We start from the raw sequence: 25,072 nt of genomic DNA on the forward strand, positions 1-25,072 counted from the left end.
GAGCAAGCATTTTGGCGACACTGGAAAGTAAAAACTCCATTTTACCAGGAAGAAACCTCCAGCAGGACTAGGCTCAGGGAAGGGCGGCCATCTCCTCAACTGTTTGAGGTGAGGAGATGAAGACGAGATGAAGACACACTGTGGAAGAGAGCCAGAGATTAATAATAACTAATGATTAAATGCAGAGTGATGTATAAACACATAGTGAGTGAAAAACGTGAGTGAAACAGAAACCCTCAGTGCATCATGGGAAGTATGTGGCGAGAACCCACACAAACACGATGGGGAGAACATGCAGACACACAGAAGGTCCCCTGCCAGATAGTGGATTCAAACCCAGGACATTGGAGTGTACAATACATTCTTACAAAGACTGAATGCACTGGGCAACTTATCAACACCAAAACACCTGAAAGGCCACTCTATATATTGACAGCCACTAAACTAAAGTGGATGATTGCAGAATTCCGCCTCTGGTTAAGAAAAACAACTTCACAGCATCTAACCAAGTCAAGAACACTCTTGAAGAAGTTGGGGTATTATTGCCAAAGTTTACAGTCAAGAGGCACCCTCATGAGTGCAAATACAGAGGGTTTTACAACAAAGGGCCGAATCAGTGGTTACAACCAACTATTTGATAACAAGAAGGCCACATTAGACTTTAAACATATAAAAGAGCCTGCTTTGTTTGGGGAAAAAATTATTTGCACAGGTTAACTTGTACCAGAATGATGGGAAAAGAAAATGATGCAATGTTATGGTGTGGGGATGGCTGCCAGTGGAACCAGGGCACTAGTATTTATTGATGATATAACTGCTGATAGAAGCAGCGGGGTGAACTCTGAAGTGTACAGAGCTATACTCTCTGCTCAGATTAAACCAAATGCTGCAAAACTGATTGGGCGGCGCTTTACAGTGCAAATGGATAGTGACCCAAAGCATACCGCAAAAGAAACCCAAGCGTTTCTTAAGAAAAAGAAATGGGATATTCAAGTCAGTCACCTGATCTCAACTCAATTAAGGCCTAGCAGAGTGTCTCAAGGGACGAAACAGCATTTGGTTGCTATGTTTGTTTGTCCAGTTACTTTTGAGCCTCTGAAAATGTTAAACCCCTTGAATTAAAACTTCAAGTCTGCACTTCAGTCACATTTGTATTGTCTGATTTTAAATCCACTGTGGCAGTGTGCACAGGCTAAATTACAAAACAATGTGTCATTGTCCAAAAACGTGTGATCCTAACTGCACATACATGACAAACATACACCATTATATAGAGAACACGGATCAGAAGGTGTGATAATGTAAATCTTTCCAAACAGTTATATTTGGACATTTCGATGTTACCCTGATGATTTTATTTTAACAAAAATAAACATTTTAACATACAGTGTTTCAAGTAATTGTCCTTTCTTTGCAAACCTCTTATCCTATTTACTGCAAATCATTTCATAAGAAAGTGACAAACAAACTCCTTAGTGAACACGTATGTTCAAATAACTAAATAATTATTCTGTTAAACTTATGTCAGGGTTTGGTTGGCTGTTTTTCCACACTGTGCTTTTGGATATAATCATAGACTGGTTTTAAGTGGACAAACAGTGGGAACTAGGTCAGGAATCCAGCTGAGACACTTCATGCTGAATTTTGCATATACCAAAATATTTTGCAACGAGAACTGCCAGACACTAAATCTGGGACACTGTTTTAATTATTACACCATAACCTACTGCAGTTAAAGTCGATCTTACAGTAGTCTTTTCTGTATGGAAAAATTGCACAGGAATCTTTAGTCAGTTTTCCTAATAGAGTCCTTGTTAGAACTGGACACACAGAAAGATCATTTTCAGCAATTTGGTATAATTCTGTGACTCTGTGTTGCAAACAGTGACTTCTTTTAGGCCTTCTACTGATTATTTAATCTGCCATCAAACAGGATTGTACTTTGCACTGTTATTGCACATTTGTTGCATGGCCTGTCGGACCACAGAAACTTTTCCCTCGCAGCAAATCTTGCTAATTTTCTGGCTGTGTGTGAAATATCCAGACAGAAACATTTAAAATCGAAATGCTCTTGGCTTTTCAGTAATACTCTCAAGTAACAATAATGACACATGATGTACTGTAGACTCAAACGGTACTGCAGAGTGGAGTCTAGATCTCTCTGTGGCAAAATCTCAAAGGAACTGACTATTAAAAGTTTCATAAAGGTAGCGACAAATCTTTTGCAAGGGAACGGTATTGCATTGCAGTGCACAAGCGTTCATCATATCATGCCGATTTCCTCTACTGTAGATCACGATTTAATGTTATGCACTCTGCACTACTTTCCCGCATACTTATTAATACCATGACTCCCTGCCGTTCCTAACACTGCACCAGTATACCTGGTGAGAGAAGGTGAATAGTATGCATGAAAAGAAATTTAACAGCGATTCCCCAACAATGACTCAGGATTTTCATTAGCTTTGTTTCACTGCTTGGTAACATTCAGGAGTAAAACAGATGTGTTTTATTGAGACTGTTCTCGTGTAGTTGTTTGTAGAGCTGCTTGTGTTTGAGTTTAGCAGAGGCTGGGAGACAAATTGACAGAGAGAAAGAGAGAAAGGGGGAGCGAGGCATAGGGAGGAATTTCAATGTCTTTGGCCCAATTTGCAAGGAATTGATAAACCACTGCATTCCCAGTGTCCCGATCCCCAAACTGCACTGCTCAGCTGCTGTACATACCGCATGGTGATACTGCATTGTGATCTCTAAGACAAAGCTGCTTTCTTCATCTGCATCTTTGTCAGCTAAAGTTTGGATGTGTCTCAGCGCGTTCGTTATCCAGCTTTCCCGGGGAATGATGGACGGCATGATGTCTCACACCTGTCAACGAACGCACGAAGAAGAAAAACAGGGAAACTTTGTGCACCTGTGTGATGTATGCAGTGTTACATCTTCTAACGTCTGTATATGTGTCAGACTCCAAGACAGCAGAAGACAGAAGCACGCACTCGTAAATGAGAGGTAGACACTCTCAGCATAGTTCTTTGTTACGCGACTATTTTGGTACAAACATTTACCTGGCAGTGTGGCAGTTAGCTTTCTGAAATTTACCCTCATTTGAAACTAGCTGGGTATGAATTTCTGGCCCTGAAGAGAGTCGTCATAAACACACAGATGATGACGGAGCTGGAAGAAGAAAATTAGATGGAGTGATGGGATGTGAGAGATGCAGATAACAAGGAGAAATGAAGATGAGTGCAGGAGAAAAAGATGGAGGACTGCAAAAGAGAACTGATAGAGAGGCAGGGGAGGAGACAGAGTGTGCAGTGTGCTTGTGTGTGTGTGTGTTTTTTTTTTTTTGCTGATACAGATCAGATTTCATAAAGATCCACATGATTGCCTCATAACAAGGGGGACGCAGAAAGGAATGAGATGGAGAGATGAGGCGGAGGCAAGCAGAGACATGAAGAAATTGATAAATAGCTGCTTGCCCTTCGCGCAGCTGCTTTCTTTGTTTTTTCCGGAGTGTTTTTTTCCCCCTTGGTGAGCTTTATATGATTATCCTAATAGTGTGTCTGAAAAAAAAATATCAATAACAATAATTGTCATATAAATAGGAGTTTCTACACGAGTCTCTGATTAGATAAAGTGTCCAGTGTTAGATGGCGCTGTGTTGGCTTTTTTCACTGTCCCCAGGATTCACCTCTGCACCCGGCTTCTCAGTTTCCCTGATTGACAGTGAAAACCATGGCCTGATCGCTCCTTATACCAGGAACTGGCAGTGAGCCAGGCAGTAGGCTAAGGTGCTGCTGAGCCTGTGACTTACTCTGTCTACACGGACTTACTGAATGACTGACTGATCGAATGACTGACTTAAGAGATAAAGAAATACTGTAAAGCAGGTGAAGTGGTTGCTAAACATTTAAAAGCAGTCAACAGTCAAATTTTGAGCTATTGCGATAGATTCATTGAAGATTTTGTTGCAATAAGAATAAGAAAATATAAAATTAAAAACTGCATTACCTTGTTATTAAGAAATGACCGTTAAGCAGAGTGAAATGTAGTCTATTACTGCCCCATCTGGTTGAAAATTTCAAGCCCATGCCTCTTACAATGACCAGAACAGATAGGTGTGGTCAGAAAGCAGCAGCAGGGATTCAAAGAAGAGTTAAAGTTCTTCCCGATGACTAAAGCAGTGCTGTAAAATCATGTTAACAATCTCACAGTCGTGCTTGTCATAATATGTGTGGTAGTTTTCTGATGAGTGTTTCATCTGTGAACTGATGAATAGATTTTTAATTTCCTTCACTTTTAACACAGCCTGAAAGCTTCTCTTTGCATAATCAGAATTTGATCCAGAAAGGCAGATAAAAAACTAGACTGTGTAGAAGAGTTGGATCAGAATAGGATTTTATGGCATTTATGTGCGCATAGAGCCTGCAGGAAACCAGCCAGCTCAGCCAGAGGAAGTGTCTAACACACATGATCTCCCGATTGGTTGTTTTTTTTTCTCCACCCAGAGGAAGCAGCTGCCTGTTAGCAAGTGCTACAGCTACAGAAAATGCTGTCTAGCTCAGCACTACTGTACTTCTGCCTAGATCAGGATAGTTACTGTAGGTGCTGTATTGCACCTGTAATCATACCTAATGGTGAGTTCAATGTGTGCTGAATATGACAAACTCAGTTCTACATCATTTAAACTAGAATTCTGACCACTGAAGGCAGAAAAAAAGTGCCTGCGTTGACAGATGTGAGTCATATCACTACCCATATCTCATTTTTTGCAGCAGTTCAAATAGTGAATAATTATAACTGAATAATGAAGTGCAATGAAATGAGTGCAGTCCGATCAGGCTTCAGCAAAACTGGATGTTATGAGTGGGTTTAAGTTAGAGAGCTTCTTCTTCAACCAGAAATCCCAGCATAATAGTGAGTCACTGCTTTACAATATGTGGGGCAATACTACAGTTGAGGTCCAGTGACTCATAGCTAAATTGTGAAGTGACTAAATTATGTCTTTCTTCCTCCAGTTTATCTAGTAGTATGATACAATTTTGCTTAATCTTGATTTAATACATGCAGGCAGATATCAGACGGCTTTAGAAATGCATTAATAAATACAAGAGATGCATAAAATAGTATGAAATCTTTGCATTTACTGCATTTATCATATGCTGATATCAGCTTATGTACAAAGTTTTATTAAAAAGGAAACTTGTAGAGTCATTGTTGATAAATATTTTATCAGTATACTTCACAAACTAGTTAGCAAGTTAAACCCCTTTCTAGTGTATGATATTTGATACATGAGTTTTTGAGACTTCATCATCATCAGTGGGATTTTTTTTCCACCTGAAAACGTAAATAAATTGCACAGCACATGCTAAAGCAATAAATTGGAAAAAAAATGCCATTAAAATGAAAACTTATGTGTGCAAATGGATGTTTATTTATTTTCTTTACTTGTCAGAAGGGTCAATAAACAATCCATTCTCAAAAAAAAATGTTTTCTGGAAATTATTTCATGTTTCAAGCTTTAGAGGGTTAATGTGACAACTCCTCTGGAATCCACACTGAAGTCTGCTCAGCTGTGATGTGTACTCTGCCACATGTAGTGCTGAGTGTATTGTAAATTATGGAATAATGGAGCAGGAACATCTCTGCTGACAGACTGTTAGTTAAAAGCATTTTCAGACTGCCCTAAGCAGGCTTTTTTTTAGCATTACACTTTTTTTAGAAATTCTTAGAGTTCAAATAATTCTCAGGTGAAGTTGAACTAAAATCTTTATGAAATCCAGATTCACAGGCTGAAAGGCAATTTTGACCCTAAGCTCTAAGGAAGAAAAACCCCAGTCCAGCCCTCCCAGCTTGTTCTTTGAGGCCCAGACCTCCAAGCGATCCCCAACCCTTAGACAACCTTTCGCTGCCTTCATTTATAATTCATTAAGGTATTATGCAATGACCACGAATCCAAGACAGTTACAATAGTGTGGCAGCTGTCAGAGCACCGGGATGCCAATTACAGTCTATGGCCATGTGGCATCACTAGCGCCTCTTTCTGGCTTTCACCTTTTTGTGTGTGTGTATGAAGCAGTAAGTGAACAAGAAATGAAAACAAGAGGCAAAGAGAGGAGAAACACGAGGAGATTGGAGGAATGATTTTAATGAGGAGCTCTCCACATTATGTAACGCAAATATGAAATCATGAGAAAGCAAAAAGGAAAGAGACTCCCAGAAAAGACAGGGGAAGGGAAGATTATAAAATCAGGGGCAGCAGTGATTTACTGAGGATTTCCAGAGTTCATCTCATTTGTCAGATTTATTTCACACACATTTTGTTTATGGGCAAGTGATGGGTAGCAATAAATGCCTATGCGGAGGCATGGGGATACTCAAATCCTTCCTCAATGAGATATTTTACACCATTCACAATTATTTTGTGGTTGAATCATTTTCCACACACAATATTTCCCATTCAGAGCAGGCTGGAGGCTACTCCAGCATGCACTGGATAAAGGACTGCACCCAGTCTGTCACATAAACAGATCAACACACTCATTCACATTCACACCCATACAAGCATTCTTCAGTTTTTAGTTCATTTTACTTGGATATCTTTAGAGAGTGAAGAGAAATTGGACTAGTGGAGTTTATGGTTCACTAAATCACTGTGGATGACATGAAAACACAGTTACTCACACCCAGTCCTTGCTTTTATAGTTTCTGGTGGTCACTTTATAAAAAAGCTAATGGTAATGTTCGTCACACTGCTAGTGATTTATACTTCAGTGGGAAATCTACAATGTAACCTACTGCCTCTGTGCAAACCCCTCTGAACCATGCACTTAACATAGGCTGTAACTTGACGTGCGCCTCCCTAAAAATGTAAATACACGTCAGGTTGGCACACTGTGGATTCATCCTGCTCACTTCCGACTACTTTTTCACAGCAGTTTTTAAATATATCAGTGAGAGAATAACAACCATCATCTCAGTATAAGGAATAACATCAATATAAGGACACACATAAGTTGGCAAATTCCTGGAGAGAGTGCTGAAACTATCGGAATGGATGTGAGGGACTTTACAAAGAAGTGGAAAAACTTGAATCAACCACGGTAAAGAGTGGGGACACAGGTGGGAAAAAGTCCACGCATTTTATTGATTTCTATCGGCCAGCATTATGTATGAAACACCGGACGCGAGCCACACACAAAAAAAATCATACCAACAACATCGGCCACTCTTACAGGTTATATCGCAGGCACCTAAATCAGACCTTAGCTGCACAAGATGCTACCAGTGATGCTGTTTCTATTGTTGACTTGACACAATGGTCATAAATGAATGCAGTGAATTTTCAGCTTTTCTCTTGCTTACATGAAGACTTAGTTGTGTCTGCTTTTGCAGTCAACAACAGCACATTCATGTGTTTGCCTTTGTGGGTGAAACGGAGTTAAGAAGCTTCCATGCTGAAAGCGAGTGGCAGAGCACTGATTGTTGCAGCAACAGGCTAAATAAAATGGCTGGTTCCAGTTTTAACTTTTCATAACTTTGGGGTGAGAAATTAAAGTGACTACCAATAGGAGCGAATGATACTGCTGATTGACACATGAGGGGGTGGTAAGTAGATTAGAGAATTACCAAAACAACTGAAAGCCAGAATGCCCACTAGCAGCAACCTGTCAGCCACGGAGTGATGTGTGATGAGTGAATCACTTTTTATGTGGCATTAAAGTTCGCAGAAGAGAATCTAGTGAGTAAATGGTAATGGTGGTCTGTGAGGTAGCTGCTTATTCTTTCATTCTTTTTTCAGGGGTGTCAGGCTTGCTACTAGGAGAGCATGTTGACATAGTGAAGTAGAGGAGTAATGGAGAAAGAGGCTTGATTGTCAGCAGGACATTTCAGGCTGCCTGCAAGACTTTTCCTTGCTATCAGTTTGTGGCACCATGGTAAAATCACTCAGTAGCCAGCAAGATAAAAATGCAACCTTCTTTCAGCAGTTGCAGGAAACTGATTATTAAATGAATTTCTATTTTTGTATCCAGTGTACCCCATTGTGAAAACAAGATACTGTAGCTCACTGCCATTGCCTTGTTTTTCTTTCTTTTTCAGGTCCAAGAGTGGTTATGTCTAAACTGTCAAATGCAGAGAGCACTGGGGATGGATATGACCACACCACGTTCCAAGAGTCAGCAACAGATTCACTCTCCTTCTCATGCAACCAATCCAGAACCTAAACCTAACGCTTCAGCTCAGCCCGCACCTCAGACACATACACCTCCTCAGACGCAGCCTCCATTGCAGGCCCATCCAGTGCCTGGCCCTACCAAACAGACTGGTCCAGCTGGCGCAGGTCAGCAGCAAGCAAGGCTGCCTCCAGGGGCAGTCCCTCTCCCTGGGATGGCCAAGGCCCCATCACAGCCTGATTTATCCCGTAGCTCACCCGCCCACCAACCCCAGCACCCCCGCCAGGACCAGACACGCAGTGCAGGAAGCTCCCCTTCACGACAGCCCCCACCTCCAGAGCAAACCTTCGGGAAGTTGTTTGGCTTTGGTGCGTCCCTTCTCAACCAAGCAAGCACTCTGATATCAGAGACTACTCAACCCCAACAGCAGCCCCCTAAACCAGCCCCCAAACCAGGAGGACCTCCTGGTCCAGGACCTGGGGCAGGTAAACCCTCAGGACCTCAGTCTGCACAACAAGGGCCTCGACCCCCTTCTCAGCAGCAGCAACAGCATGCTCCCCCGGACTCCTCTAAGGCCAAAGCCTCTTGTCCCCTCTGTAAAACAAATCTCAACATAGGCAACACAGCAGAACAACCCAACTACAACACCTGCACACAGTGCCGGTCCCAAGTGTGCAACATGTGTGGATTCAATCCCACTCCACACATAGTTGAGGTAAGATTCTGATTTCCAACACAAAATGGCATGTTTTTGTGAAAAACGCTGAATTGTTGCATACTCGCTACAATGGTTGTTATCAACTTGATGCTGCCAGGTCATCTTGGTGTGTTCTTGGTGTGAACAGCTTTATTTCACTGAGGATGACTGTTTGTACGAATTCAGCATGCGGCTCCAGGGATTGTCAAATAGAAAGCAATTGCTGCATTTATTCTGTCCTTGAGAATCACCGTGACTCTGATTCTCTTGTTCCTTGGTATTTTTTTTTAAAGAATGACCCACTCTTTCTCACTCTCATTCTTTAACACAGAGCTATGAAGGCATTATTATAAATGATAACTAAATGATAAATAGCTAACTTGATAAAATTTCTTCATTGATATTTGGAGCTTTCACAGCTTGCACAAACAATATTTTACATAAGCCTGTGAGCTTCTCCTTTTTCTCCTGCCTGTCTCTATTTCACAGTCAGGACCTGCTTCGTTCAGCTTCGTCAGGGCCTTTCATGTGGTTAGCAGAGTGAAGTCCAAGCTGTGACTCACCTCATCAGTGACTACCCTGGAGAAACGCAGAAATAAATGACCAATCTACAGGAAACAGAGGCTTATTAAATTCAATTTAATGGATAATCTTAGTATTGATTAGTCATATCTCAGGGTCACCTGAGGGTATATTTCTTCTTTAAGTGCCCCCTTGTCCTGTGTCATGCTGGGAGTCTGGTTGGTAAGAACAGGACCTGACAATAGCATTCAGAGCCAGGCAATAACAGAGTTTAATTATGCAAATCAAGTCCAATTGAATGATAGCAGTAATAACAGGCTTGCTGCAGAGCGCTAGCGTTTTATGGGCGAGTCTTGTCTTCACAGGCATCGGGTTGTCACAGGCAGTAGCACAGGCCATTCATAGATTGCTATGGAAACAGAGAGATAATTTGTTTGTCAGCCATCCCTTTCATGCTTGGATGCTGAGATGCTCAGAGTCTGCAAAAACTTTCAGACTGCCGTTGCTCTTCTTTTAGGAGGAACTCAGTTAATAGGTGTGTTGTGTTTCTGCTCTGCAGGCTTAAGCCTGCATCTCAATCCAGCATTCTTTCCAAATCTGTGAACAGGTTTTGTTGTCATTCCTTGTGAGCTGGCAGGTGGGTCGCTCCAGAGTGGGTGAGAACCATTTGGACATGGTGTGAGGCTTTGTACTTTGAATCTTGGTTCCTCAGCTTGATTTCCACAGCTTGTTTGGCACAGATATCCTCCTTCTCATCCTCTCTTAATCTCTCCAAACTTTAGTGTTTCTTTGCGCCGACAATGTTGTAACCATTCTTTCTTCTTTTCAAGGATGTGGTAACAAAGCTGTTGGGGTTAAGGATGCTGTGCTGTTGTAATTGTAAAACTTTCGATACGATGCATCAAATACCACTTTTGCACAACACGAAGTTTGAGCCATGTTGATATAGAAGGTAGGCCATGGAGGAGAATTGTCAGCATTATGGAGATGTTTAAACTAAGCAGTGGTAACAAAACTAAAGAAGGTTGCCTTCCCTATGTGCACGAGTCCAACAGACTCCCAGCCTTTACCACATTAAAGAAACTGTCATATGCTAGAATTATTGTCTGTTTGACATGCTGGTGGTTGGATAGATCTGGATATCCTCTTCCCACACAGTTTTTCAATGTCATGACAGTGTTGCTCATTAGCTATAATAATTTTGAGCAAGTTAGTCAATGATGTGATGTACTTTTTATGCATACAGTGACACTATGATTTTATCAATGTGCTGATTTGTGTTTGAGTTTAACGAAATCAGCTTTATCAGGTTTTAGCTAAACAAGAAATACTAAATTATGAATAGTTTATTGTGTATAGTGTTTGCTGTTATTTATGTTATACTAGTTTTCATTAGGCACAGGTGTTTGTGCTCAAGACTGCTTGTTATTGCAAATATCTAATCAGCTAATCACATGGCAGCAGCTCAATATACTTAGGCTTGTAGATATTGTCAAGACGACCTGCAGAAGTTTAAAAAAAAGCATTAAAATGAGGAAGGAAGGATTTAAATGACTTTTAAGGTGGCATTGAGGTTGTTGCCTGACAGGCTGGTCTGAATGTTTCAGAAACTGCTGAACTGCTGGAATGTTCCTCAACAACAAACTCAAGGGTTTATAGAGATTGACCTGAAACCAGTAACTTAAATAATCACTTGTTACAATAAAGGTATGCAGAAGAGCACACAACACAAACTTTGAAGCAGCAGAAGAAGACCACACTGGCTGTCACTCCTGTCAGCTAAGAACAGGAAATTGTAGTTACAGTTTACACAGCCTCACCAACACTGGACAATAGAAGATTGGAAAAAGGTTGTCTGGTCTTATGTGCCTCGACTTCTGCTTCAACATTTGGCTAGTAGAGTGAGAAATTTGCATAAACCAGCGGTCCCCAACCCCCGGGCCACGGACCGGTACTGGTCTGTGAGTCATTTGGTACCGGGCTGCGAGAGTTGAGGCTTAGTTGTGAAATTTATGGTTTTCAGGGTTTTTAGCAGGTTTTAGCATTTATCGTTTTTATCGTTAACTTGGTTTCCCTTGGTTTTTTCCTGTGTGTTATGAATAAATCTTCTTTTTTTTGGTACCAGTACTGGTTTTGTTTTGTTGTATTTATCCGCGACACCTTAAAGGCCGGTCCGTGAAAATATTGTTGGACATAAATCGGTCCGTGGCGCAAAAAAGGTTGGAGACCGCTGGCATAAACAACATGAAAGCATGGCTCCATCTTGCTATGTACTGTATCAGTGACTCAGGATGAATTTGCAGCAACCGTGATGGCTAAAGTCAACATGGACCAAAGTCTCTAAGCAATATTTCCATTATCTTGTTGAATCCATGCCACACAGAATTTAGGCAAGTCTGATTGTAAAACATTGTTCAGCCTGGTATTAGCATGGTGTAACGAAATAGCCTGTTGGTGTATGTTATAAAAACATCATTACCAGATTTATATTTCTTTTCTGCTTTTGTTTTTTTATTGTTATTTAATTGCATCATATTTTTTAGAGGAGCAGTTTGGTTTTTACTGATACAATTATCTGAAGATGTCTCTTTTTCCTGCTACAGTTGTACAGAGAACTTAGAATAAACTGTTCCTACAGTGTTGACAGCTCAGAAGATAATTACATTAACTGAAAGCGGGACACATGTAGAGAAAACACAAATAAAGTACAGTGTCTAGAAATTGGCAAACAGAGGAAACGCAGAGAGAAAATTTACCTAAATTCATTGGAACTATAAAACTCTTGAATTATTTGTTTCAGCCGCTTGCCTACGTCATGCCAAACCATCTCCGGTAACAGATTGTTAGATTTATCAAATGCATATTCTCTTGCAAGGAGAAAAAAAAAAATTCTAGCCTGTGGAAATCAGAAAACGCTGGAAGCATTCAGGAAGAAAAAAATATTTTCCGTCACATTATTAGTGACACAATGCATAATTCATCCAGAGCGAATTAGGCTGAGCTGCATTATATAAAAAAATAGCAAGCCCCTTTTTAATCTGCGATGAGACGATGATTGCCAGTGTCTATGCGAGAACGTGTGGAAGAATGGAGGAGGAGGAGGAGGAGAGGAAGGAAAGAGGTGAAAGATTGAGGAGGAGGAGGAAAGTGAGAATCAGTGATAATTAGTGAGAGGAAGCCAACTGTTTGTTACATTGCGGAATATTTCACATCAATTAGTGTTGAAAGTCATGTGTGGCTCTGAGTAAATAAGATGTCCTTGTTTTGGGACGTTTTCTCCCCCTTTATTGCTTCTGAAGGAGATTAAAACAAACCCCCGTGTCATTGTCATCTCCCCAGAGTTTGGCTGTAAATAGAACATAGAATATTTTCACTGGAGTGTCTGCTGCTCAATCTGTTTCACAGTACACTGGATTTCAGTCCTTACTCCTGAATAACTCTGTGCTTCTGTCTCTCCTCCTGGTATCACAGTCTGCTAGTGAGGCAGACACGGCAGAGTGGATGCCATACTTTAGATCTTTCATGACTCGAAATACAGGTAGAGGTGTGACTGACATAAGAAATTACCTCTGACTTCCCAGCATTTTCACTTTAACATTACTTTAAAAACAACAACAACATGATTTCATTGTGTTTTTACCCCATATGCCTATTTTCCCCCCGTCCCCACGGTTGGTTAGATGTTCTCATCCGACCCTGTTTGCTTAAAATTGTTCCCATTGTTTATAATGTGAAAGAGGCCCAGAGTGGATATTTAGTCAAAAAGGGGCAAATTTCTCACAGAACTGCAGAAAAGTGCAGAGAAACAGAAAACATAGCTCATCAATAATTCAGTGAAGGAGAACATTATAAATAGTTCATGCAGTGTGCAGCAGTGAGAGAGCTGTGTTTGATTCCACATGTCACATAGGGTCAGTGTGTGTTGATGCATGTGTGCATGTCTGCGTATTTGTGTTTGAGAGACAAGAATGCATAAATGCGGGTGTCCTGAAACTAGTTATTGTTTCTGGATAAGTATTTGGACATTTAGACACAAATATTCAGGCCTCTATGAAAGAGTTGTTCCTTCTTTTATAGGAATGTGGCTTTTCGGCTGCTGGTTAATGCTCTAATTTTCTAGAGTATCGAGGTAGATCAGACAGACTTGTGTTTAATGTAAGCACATCCTGGTGATGTGTCACCAAAGTAAAGTTCAGCTGTGGTCTATTTTGGATCTGGTTCCAGTTCACGGTGGTTAGTGTTGTCAGAATTAATAAAAGCTGAAGTAAAGTCAGAATTTAATAATCAACTTTTTGACATCAACATATGATATTTACCAGACCTTGCCCCCCCCCCCCCCCAACTGCTTCCCTTAGGGGGTACCACACTGGATAATGCTTCCATCTCATCCTATCCCTACCATGCTCCTTTGTCAGACCTTCTTGTCATCTATGAATCGTCTCTTTGGTCTTCGTTGTTTCCTCTTCCCTGACAGGTTTATGTACAACATCCTTTCCCCAGTATATATCAACTAAAATAACATAATATGTATCATAATAATCACTATGACTATATCATACCTGGTATACAGTGTTGGGATCTCAATAAGTAGCACAACCTCCCATCCTCTAATGTGTCACTGCTGATACCTCACACGGGCTGGTAACCAGAGAGAGAGACAAGAGGGAGAAAGGAGAAGGTGGCTGGTTCTGCTTTTTCTGTTGGTTTTTCTGTGGCTAACTCATGTTTGCGTTATCACCAGTAATGCTATAGCTTATTTGCTATTAACTTGTACTATTGACCACCTTTTGAAAGCACAAAAATTTTGGTCCAGCAAAGTTCATCTTTTATGCTAAAGATTTGATTTTTTTGTGACTGTGACTGCCGTTACCAATGTTTGTATATTCAGCTTTAACAAAGTCACAGTCTTTGAGGGGCTTGACCTGGTATGTAGAGGATTCCTAGAACACATTTCAAAACACACATATGTGTAATATGTTTTGAGTGTGCACAAAGTTTTGAATACAAGAAGAATTTTTCCTGAGACACATGACCTGTTACCATTATCGTACCCAAATTTAGGACTTTTCAGGTCAGAAGAGTAAAGCTTGTCTAAAGCTTAAGTGAATTACATCACCTTATATTGTGAACTGTTACAAGCTGCCTAAATTCTGTTTTTTTCTTACATGAGCATTTCCAATATAAATTAAAGAGGAAAGGACACCCCAGATGGCCAGCACTGGTCCTAGAGTATTTACTCTTATAGTATACACTGCTACAGTCTCATTCTTTAATATGCACAGCTGTAGCAAGGCAGTAAAGAGGAAAAGGCAGTCTGTTAACTGCAAAACCTGTATGGTAAATTGGCGCCTTTTATGCGCCTTCCACAGAGGATACAATAAACTATGCTGCTCACACATGAAGTGAATTTGCAGAAGCAGTTTTAGCTGTTAAAACTGTCAGACATATGAACTGTGGGCCACATCCAGTCCACCAGAGGAGTGGATCTGGCCCACCAGCAGCCCAAGCAGCGTAAATTGTAATCATTACAAATGGTTTTAATGCACATGTAATGACAGTAGATTGATGTCTCAAGAATGTAGTTTGGAAGTATTTTATTTTTATTTGTGCACTGTTGTGGTTCACTAAAGATCCAGTTAGGCTGTACATGAGTCATGAGCTGAAATTGGTGAGACACCTGCATTCTACATATGTTTAATACAAAAAAAGACTTGATTCGACTTGTGTTGCGAGCTAAGCATGAATGAAATTCATATGAGTTATACAAATCATTGGTCTTGTTTTCTGGCTTTTCACCACAGGAGCCCAGTGTCCTTGAGTGCACATCCTGCATACAGTGAACATATGTAGAACATGTAGTATTTGCGAATGTGTCACCGGACTGCAGGAACACAGTTGCTGCTTTCACACAGAGCGGCAGTGTAGCTGAACACACCATTCTTATTCTCAAACATGTTGGAAGTGTTTTCTGAAGGTTGGCACCAGCCTGTGTCTCCCTTAGGAGTCTCATCCAAAGCCAGATGGCTGGTGGCATCAGGCATCCAAGCCTGCCATGCTGAGCCTGGCTGCTTCCAAAGTGATGATGGTACGCCATCACAGATTCAGACACCCACCCGGCCTCGATCAGCTGCTCGCTGCCTTTTAATATTCTCATATTCCTTTATACTGCAAGTGCTGCGTGCCTAGAATAACCCAGTGCAGATAGGTTCTGGAGGAAGAATTACAATTTTCAGGTCCACATGAATCTTGCACATGTCGTTCACGCCTGCACGTTTCCAGTAGGAGTGAATATGACTTAATCACAGCCACTGAAACACGATAATGGGGATTACAGCTACATGCAGCGAGGTCTGAATTTACAGTTTTAATTTCTCAATTTGTGAGCTGGCTGTTGAAAATTACAACATAAAAATATTTGTTTTATGTTTTATGTGGAGTCAGTAAGGACAACCAACAGCATTATTATTTTGTAGTTACTGTACACACAAAGGGTTAGGGTTTCATATACTGAACTATGTTACTTAACTACTATAAAATGCTAGTAGAATCTGGTACTTTCTAGCTCCACAAAGACAGACACGTGCTTTTATGGATGCTCACACACAGAGCAAACAGAAATTGCACCTTATTCGTCTGTCCTCCTCAGCTTAAAATGGCCCTTATGCTAAAAGTACATATATATTATGAAATACCTCAATGCTTGCTTGTACCTTATGATACCTTATGATATTTCATCCATTTCTCATATGTGACTATATGCAGATTAGGCTAGATTTGCCATATACATACAGTAAAACTGTCCTGCTGACACGTCATTCTTCATTGTGATGCTCTGGTTGTTTTGTTCTCTTGTCTTATTTTCCACTTCGTGATGGATCTTTGCACGCACCCTCCTACTCTTTGCGTTTCAATGATCTCCTCGTTCCTTTTGCATTCCTCTTCCTCGTGTCTACACGAAGGAGTTGGGAACTGCTTTCTGTTGACACATTGATTGAACTGGCAATTGCTTCTGGTTGAATAGCTCGCAGTTGACATTGCAACATGGGTACTCAGCGCTCTTGATTTAGTCTGTGTTGTATTTATTTAGCCACAACAGAAGGATGAGCTTTTTTAAACCTCCGCACATAATAAGAGAGTACTTAAAGGAGCTGATACGGAGGGAAAAAAAGAAACACAGAGATGAATGTGTTTCTGTGTGCATGTTAAGGGGTTGAGTGGGGATTTGGGGTTGGGGTAGGTCGTAGAGGGAGCTAGTTGGGAATAGTACTAATCCATTTTGAGGGAGTTTGGTGGTCCCTTTGAGTAAAGAGCTTAACCCCAACACACCATTGTAAAGATCCACCCACACAAATAAGTGCCATCTGAGAACTGTAAGCCTTGTTGGGTGATTAAACTGAGACAATGCCATTTCTTACTTTGTTTGATAACCATGTTAGTATTGAAGAGGCTGTAAGAGGGAAATACCCTGTTCTTAATCACATAAACCCTGCATTTCTAATAAATGGGTACATTCTTAGCTTGAATTATGATCAGTACAGTATACACTACAGTATGATAAAATTCAGTGTGTATGACTGTGCTGTGGATGACTTGAAGATGATGTGGTGTACAGCCATGACTGTTTCCTGTTGAGATTATGTGGCACCCAGCACAGATGGCTCGCTGGTTTGAAGGCTTAAATGCCACTCACTCTCATCCCTGGGAACTATGTGTTTGGAACCAGGCTCTGTGCTCAGACAGAGTTGCGTACTCTTCCCCTGAACTTCTGTATGCAGCAGATCTATGGAGACAACCAGAGGCAAAGCTCCCAGAGCAGCTTTTAGAATTCAAGTCTTTTTGAGATTTTTGACATTTTATGGCAACATTGTTTTGCCCGATTGTAAAGAAAAGAACAACAAAAAGTAGAAAAAGATAAGAGGAAAATGTCTAGCACGAAGCTAGGACTGGGACTGCTTTGGTTTCCGCATTATTCTGCTGCATTTCTGCGCATTGCAAACGTAAATTTGTCTCCAGATGTCTTTGAGATCAGCTTTAACCTGTAACTTGCTCTGGCTGCACCGGTTGTGGTATCAGTGCTTTTCATGAATAACTACATGAGGAGCACATGGACCATACTGAACTTGAATTACCCCTTCAGACCTTCTGGTTCTATCTTCAAATGCCCTTTCTCTCCTATCTTGTAAGCAAATGTGCTTTGAAGCCTACAAGGGGCCTCGGCACTGGCTTAATCACCTCTTCAAAACTCATCATCTTCAAGGCCTGATGGCTATGCTAACTAGCTTTAGCTATGCTCCAGGGATGTCTGGCAGTGTTGGGTCTATCCTCGCTGTCAGAGCCACAGAGGTGGGCCAGTGCAGTCCTCCCATCTCTGCTACTGGGCCCTCCCGTCTCAACACATCACTTCACACGCCTCATTGGTGCTCCTGCTCTCGCTTCCCCTCAGCACCTCAGTCATGCGATTGCTCCCTAATGCTAGCATTAGGAAAGAAGGAGGGGTTAGCTGAATGCGCGCTATGCTTAGAGGCTGCAAATACTAAAAGCCTGGCAACACAAATGTGAGATTATAGGACAGGAATGTGTGGTTGTATGTCAGGGGAACACAAAAACCGAGCCAGGAAGAGGGAAAGCTATAATGAAAGGGAGCGGGAGATTGAGAGACAAAATGAAAGAGATAAAGCTCACTGATCGCTCAGATATTACATTTAACCCCTTGCTAATCTTCTCAGTGCTGCAGCTGTCGGGTAGCTCTGGAAATGACCAGATCAGTTAGTGATGGTCTGGGCTGCTGCCCTGAACAGCATCCCAACAACAAGTATAGCAAAAGCAGCCTGAGGATCTTTAGGCTCTTCTAAACAAATGGTGTTCTCACTGTCTCCATTAATGAAGACATCGGGACTCTGCTGCCGAGGGAGATGGAAGCTGTGTTTTTTTGATATATATATTTTTTTTGATATTGTATTTTCTGTTTTGATCGTTGGAGAGTTGATCCCTGTTCAGAGAATGCCACAGAGATGTGCAAAAGACTTGAGCCACCACTCGTGACTCTATATTTTACCAGGGGATATGGGAAATAGATGCAGAGAAATGTGCAAACATACATGTAAATGCAGTATAAGAAGGGAAAAACAGAGGGCGATATCGTCAAACTTTCTTGTCATTTCTTTAAGAAGTCATCAGGAACAGTTTTTCAGGTCTCCTGAAGTACATTCAAAGCACTTTGGATGTTGGCTGCCAATCCCACACTGTTTCAATAACATTAAGGTCTGCACTCTAGGGAGGTTAATTCATGACTGATAGTGTTCCACTGTGTGTTTCTAACCGCGTATGCTTTTATTGCATTGGCAGCGTGTTTTGGCTCATCCTCATGCTGAAAAGTGAAGCCACTGCCAATCACAGGCTTTCGAGATTGTATTTCATTGTGGATCAAAGTTTAACAGATCCCCAAAACCACTGGCTGAAATGCAGACCCAAACCATCAGAGCCTCCACCGTGCATTACAGATGGCTGTAGACACTTACTGTTGTACCTCTCTCTTGAGCTCCTCTGTGCATATTGATGATGATTTAAACCAAAAATTCGAAATTTGGATTCATCACGGCATCAGATCTGTTGCTACTAATTTTCAGTCCAGTTGTTTTCTAAGTTGGCACACCTCAGCCCTTTCTCTGTTTCCCTGCATTAACCCTTTAAAATCAAGTATATTATATTTGACGCAAGTTTTTGCGAGCTTTTGAGACTCCTACATCATTAATGTGATTTTTCTTTTTCCCTCTTTTTCCCACTGTACATTTTTACAGAATACATTTTTAAGAAATGCATGATGTAGCAAATATGATACAAATTTAAACTTGCAAAGTTATATATCTTTTTACTTTTCACCAGAAGGTTCACTAAACACTCAATTTTCATGGTTTGGACTTTAAAGCGTTATGAATGGCTTCTCGACAGCCACCCTTCCACTGGTACCTGATGAGGCTTCAGGGAAAGCAATGAATTTAATATACTGTGTTTCATATGGACACATCAGCCTCTTGAATTGCTTAAATGTATAATCATGAGAAAGAAGTTTGCAACTTTTTCTTACATAAACTTTCTCCCCAGGACATTTTGTCACATGTGTCAAGTTTAGTATTTTCTTATCTAATCCAACCTGTGTGAGCCCAGGCTATCTACAGCTAAGGTAAAGCACACATTGTGTCTCATTGTGAATCTTTTCATTAATTGAAATTGTTCATTAAGACTTGTCTGTCCTATCTAAATTATGCCAGATCATATCTATAAAGCATGTAGATACATTTCTAAAGCCACATTTCATACTGCCTTGCAGACTCAGTCGCTAAACGGATGCATATGAGATGGCTCATCAACCTGCACGTGAGCCTACTGTAGAATTAGCAGACATATTTCTGCTGGACGTGTTCCATTAAAGTTGTCATCTTACTATGTTCCGGTGATAGATTACAGCTTGAGTGACTTGTTTTGAGGTCTTATGTGAGGTACATAAATTTTATTTGCTTGACTGCTAGCTGTGGCTTTCTCCAGGAAGTAACAGAAACTCATCTAAAATAAAACAGGACTTAGCACAGAGCCTGATTAACTTGTCCTGGGGACAGACATATGTGACAAGATGAGACGCATGACTAGCGTCGGCTGCCAGCCACAGTGTAAAATAGGTTTGCTTGACAGCAGCTTGATTAACATTTTTGGAAAACAGAAATACTGTTAGAGGTGTGACTTTTGTTTTTGTTACCACCTTTATTCTTTATTTGCCTTTGAGGTCTTTTGCAAAATGCGCATCTGACTCTTTAATCTTCATGGCATAACCCATCTTCTCTATGATGCTACCGCAGATAGACTATACGCTTATCAACTAGTACATGCATCTCACTTAATCTCATTTGGCCACACTGCAATTCTGTGTCTTTATTATCTTGCTGACATTAAGTCTGTTTGCTGATTAAATCCTGCAAAGGTTCAGAGCAGTGAGTAAGTCAAGAAATATAGCTGCGCAATCACAGAAGAGGGTAGTGAAGGAAGGTGAAAATAAGACACATCAAAGACTTTATTGTACTGACTGCGTTAGACAGTTTGGCCACAGAGAGTAGTGCATTCACTAAACTAAGTTGAGCTGTATGGCATCGCTGTGGGTGCTTTTAAAGCAAGATTGCAGAGGGATAAACACTGCAATTCATCTTGAATATTCTCAGGGCAAATTAACAGAGCTGGGCTAAAAGGCTTAACTGTGAAAGGAAAGAAAAAACGAAAGAAATGAAACAGTCAGATGCCTTTTTTGCCTTCAGAACAGCCTCAGTCATCCTTTGAATGCTGTCTTACAATTCCTCAAGTGTAAGAAGGAGGATATTAGATTGTTCTTGTCCTCTAGGGATGAAAGAGGTGGACTGAAAGAATCTGTCACGATGATTGAGTTATATTTAGCAGGGGTGGAGGCGACAGATTAGCATTATTACTGTACTGGCTTTTTATAGAAATATGTCCTTCCCCCTACTTTATATTACAATGCGTTCAGTTCATACTGTAAGCATGTGGACATTTTGTTCTTCGGGGTCTGTGCTACAGGAGATTAAATTGAAAATGAAATAATGGGTACTACATTAGAGTTCCACGTTCGGCTTTAATTTGAGAATCCTGCACAGCGGCAAGAGTGTGACAGTTAAAACATTTATTAAACACTCGGCTGTTAAATAAAAAAAATTACCAGAACCAAGAGTTGGATATGTTTCTTTTCTAAAGATGGATAAGTGGAATAAGACAGGAAGAGCTACCACTTTGTGATTGGAGGCAAGTAGGAGATGTACATGTACATGTCACTTGGTCAGGAACTAAAAGAAGACATTATAATTATAAGCTTGGAGGATTCACCAGGAAATGCACCAGAAAATGTCTGGCAAAGTATCAAAAACAACAAAAGGCCAAGCTGCAGTTCACAAAAAAATGCCAAACTGTGAAAGGAAGTGCTACAGACTAAAAGAAAAACAATAAAATAAAGAACAAATCAAACCTCTGTGTTATGATGGAAAATGAGAGTGGGGAGGAGAATGAGCAAGTCGTGAACCAGTGAATCCTTCAGTCAGCTGCAGACTAAGTGAGGACTGAAGAAGGCACAAAACATCTGTTAATGTCTTTGTGTCAGTCAGCAGGGCCAGTTATTACTGCAAAGGACTTTCCATGAAGCATTAAATATGAATAAAAACACTAAACATGTATAAACATGTACTAAACATGTATAAACATGTACAGACACCATGTCTATACATGTTTATATCAACCTGAAGATGAATCCCTCCAACAGCATTCTGTACGAGTTTTAAGTGGTGCAGGCTATTTTGGCTGAGCCAGCCGAGTATGAGAGTTTGCAGTGATTCAGGAGAGACACGAGGGAATTTACTCCTTTTTGTAGGTCACCGTATGAAATGAGTGCTCCTATTTATTAAACAAGCCAAAGAAAACAAGACCTGACAATTACTTTGTCCACCAAAAGTTGAAAATGAGGCACATAAGTTCTCAGCGGAAGGCTTAACACAAAGTGGACAACTGATTTCTCTTAAAAAGGAGCAAATTAAAAAAGTGTTGTCCTCATGAAGATATAACAAATGACCAATCTCAGACAAGCTGGTAAGAAACTAAATGAGAGTATGCGGGATGTTATTGTTGCAGAATTATTTGCAAATTTGTGTGGAGAGCTCTGTAACTGTCTGCGCATAAAAGAATTTGCAGTCTTTAGAATACCAGACATATATTGAGATGATTGAATTGTATTTTTGTATGTTAATCTGTAAATAATTGATGCATAAATGTGTACATACAGTCAAGTCCATAATTGGTTGGACAAACACACCACCACCACAAAGACACCCCTTTAATTCAAGGGGTTTTATAGAGGTGTTGAATTAACTATTTAGGAATCACAGCCATTTTTGTATGCAGTCCCCTATTATCTGAGGCTCAAAATTAATTGGACAGACTAAAATAATTTGAAATTATAATTATTTGTTTTAATACTTGGTGAAAATCATTTGCATTGAACGAAGGCCTGTGTACAAATGCCATGCTTCTTCCTTTTCTAATAAAAGTAGTTAAATTTTTTTGTTTAGCCATGTTTTTGTTTGTTGTTGATACTTTCGTTAATTAAATTTATTCTGTATCTTAACTTATTTTTAACTTTTATGGCACTTATTTATGTTTCTTATTTATTTACTTAGTGCACAGGACTTTGTGACCACTTTAATAAACATTAATAAACATAAACATACTAAATATTACTTACTTGATATGTTGAGAGACCTTTACTTCAGGTGCCATCACTTGTTATTGCTTGTTACTAGTAACTCTCAGTGGGTTGAGGTTAGCTGACTTGTTTTTGACACTGAAGAATATCTCATTGCTTTCTTTTGAGGAACTCTTGGGCTGCTTTTGCAGTGTGCTTTGGGTCATTTTCTGTTTGCACTGTTTAGTCCCGTCCGATCAGTTTGCAGCATCCGGCTGAGTCTGAGCAGAGAGCAGAATTCATCCTGATACTTCTATCAGCAGTCACATCTTCAATTAGCCAGCCATACATGCCCATGCTATAACATTGCCTCTGAAACTGAAACTGAACTGAAACTGAAACCATGCCATAACATTGCCTCCACCATGTTTAACAAACTATGCAATATATCATACTTTTTTCTCCCCATCATCCTGGTACAAATTAATCTTGATTTCTTCTGTCCAAAGAACTGTTTTTAGAATCACTGTAACCAGCGGGTTGCACCTTGTTATAAATTCTCTGTATTTCCATTCATGAAGTTGTATCATGATTATAGACTTTGACAATAACACGCCCAGAGTGTTCTTGACTTCATTAGATCTAGTGAAGTTATTTTTCTTAATCATGAAAATGAAAATAATTCTGTCATCATACTCTTCAGTTGTCTTCTGTCATCTTTCAGGCCTTTTGGTGTTTTTGAACTGGTCAGTGCATCCCTGATAGGTTTATTTTGTTTGTTCAGCCTAATGATGATCTCCTCCTATTTAAAATGACAGTTTACACTTCACAGTGTAAAGCTATAACAGAATCAACTATAAACAAGGCTCGGCTGGCTGTGAAACTCAGTTAAATTAATTCTGAGCCTCTGATAAGAGGAGACATAATGCAAAAAAATGGCTAGAATTGTTGAACAGTGCAAACAAACAATGCTAAATTTTATAAATTCCTTGAATTAAAGCTGTACTTTAATTAAATGCAAATTTTTTAAATATAAAATCCACTGTTGTGGCATACGGAAGCAAAACTATACAAATTACATCTTTGTCTGACACATTATGGACATAATGTATTATCACCACTTTGCTGGGTTGAGCTACTACTTAACCCAGCAGTGTCTCGCTTAAAATCACTGGGTGGGATCCCTATTGAGTGGTGGTCATTGGTGGGGGAAGTATTCACTTAACAGTTAAATGTATTATTTATCCCAGTGCAAAAGCCCTGTGGAATATTTTTACAATTATTAGATCAATTATATTGGAATTGTGCTCCAGCTGTGTTGGAAGATTGCTCTAAATCATTATCAAAACAACTGACAGCTATCTGTCAATAGACTAAACAATAAATCTGATTTATGTTGATTGTTTTTGTATGAATTGTATTAATCTGTGCATATTTTATAAGGTCTTTATATGTTTTATATGAAAAAAGTGCAAAGAACCTAGTAACTAGTGCCATTAGATAAATGTAGTGTAGAAGTAAAAAATGTCTTGGAGAAGTGTAACGCCTAAGTACATTCCACTGCTGGTGGTACTATGTAGGCTATAGCTAATGAGACAGGCAGGCAGGCAGAGCAGCACAGAGCTTGACAGCATGAGTCTGAGCTTAGGGCAACCGAAATCCTGTAGTCGCAGAAAACTGTCTCCACAAGCACTTACAGATTTGCCACAACAAAAGACGATATAAGATCACATTTAAAAGGAAGGCCAATTGAGAGGAGCAAAATCCTTGGACTTTTCAAGCCTTTTTTTCCTGAATGCTTAAAGTGATGCTTGAAGAAGTATCTCTTAAACTATAAACACGTACACCTAATACGTTTACTAACTGTTCTAATTTGGATGCAAATTCTTTCCTTGGCACTCAACTTGTAATTTTATACCACAGTTTAACAGGAGTGCTGTACATTCAAACACAGCACTCCAGAAGACAAGCTGGTGAGCTCAGAACAATATTCCATGTGATGTGCCTGCAGTTATGGCCTGACCCACAATGCCTAGGTTTTTTCCCTGCACTGCAAGGTTACCTTTTTATGTATTTGTTTTTAATTGAAAAGTATTAAACTGTTTAGAGGAAAAGAAAATGCACGTTTTTTTAAAACTACACATCAATGCTTTATTTTTCACAAAATTTAATTGCCCTGAAACACAGAACAAGCCAAAACCTCACAGTGTCTTTCACTGATATTCTTTTTAGTGCTCAATCAGTTGCTAGTTTGTGGATATTAAATTGACACAAAACATTTTTTAAGAACAAGAGTTCACAGAGTCTAGCAATAATTGATTTCTTTTGCATGAGATGCATAGTTCATTTTAATTCAGTTCAATTCAATTTATATAGAACCTGTTCACAAAAGCAGTCGTCTCATTATAAGGTAGAGACTCTAAAATAATATAGCGCAATTATAATACTTTTCAC

General features: G+C 40.0%; 1 protein-coding gene across 4 annotated transcripts in view; it reads left to right on the top strand.

Moving 5' to 3' along the window:
* bsnb (bassoon (presynaptic cytomatrix protein) b) overlaps window positions 1–25,072 on the top strand; it is an 83,749-nt gene that overhangs the window by 19,919 nt on the left and 38,758 nt on the right. For all 4 annotated transcript variants that reach the window (XM_065470847.1, XM_063474028.2, XM_063474029.2 and 1 more), the window contains exon 3: window positions 8,101–8,889. In XM_065470847.1, the coding sequence (XP_065326919.1) occupies window positions 8,101–8,889 (789 nt within the window). The remainder of the gene's footprint in view (window positions 1–8,100; window positions 8,890–25,072) is intronic.

The sequence above is a fragment of the Pelmatolapia mariae genome, linkage group LG5 (genome assembly GCF_036321145.2).
Source record: "Pelmatolapia mariae isolate MD_Pm_ZW linkage group LG5, Pm_UMD_F_2, whole genome shotgun sequence".
In the NCBI taxonomy this organism is placed as follows: Eukaryota; Metazoa; Chordata; class Actinopteri; order Cichliformes; family Cichlidae; genus Pelmatolapia; species Pelmatolapia mariae.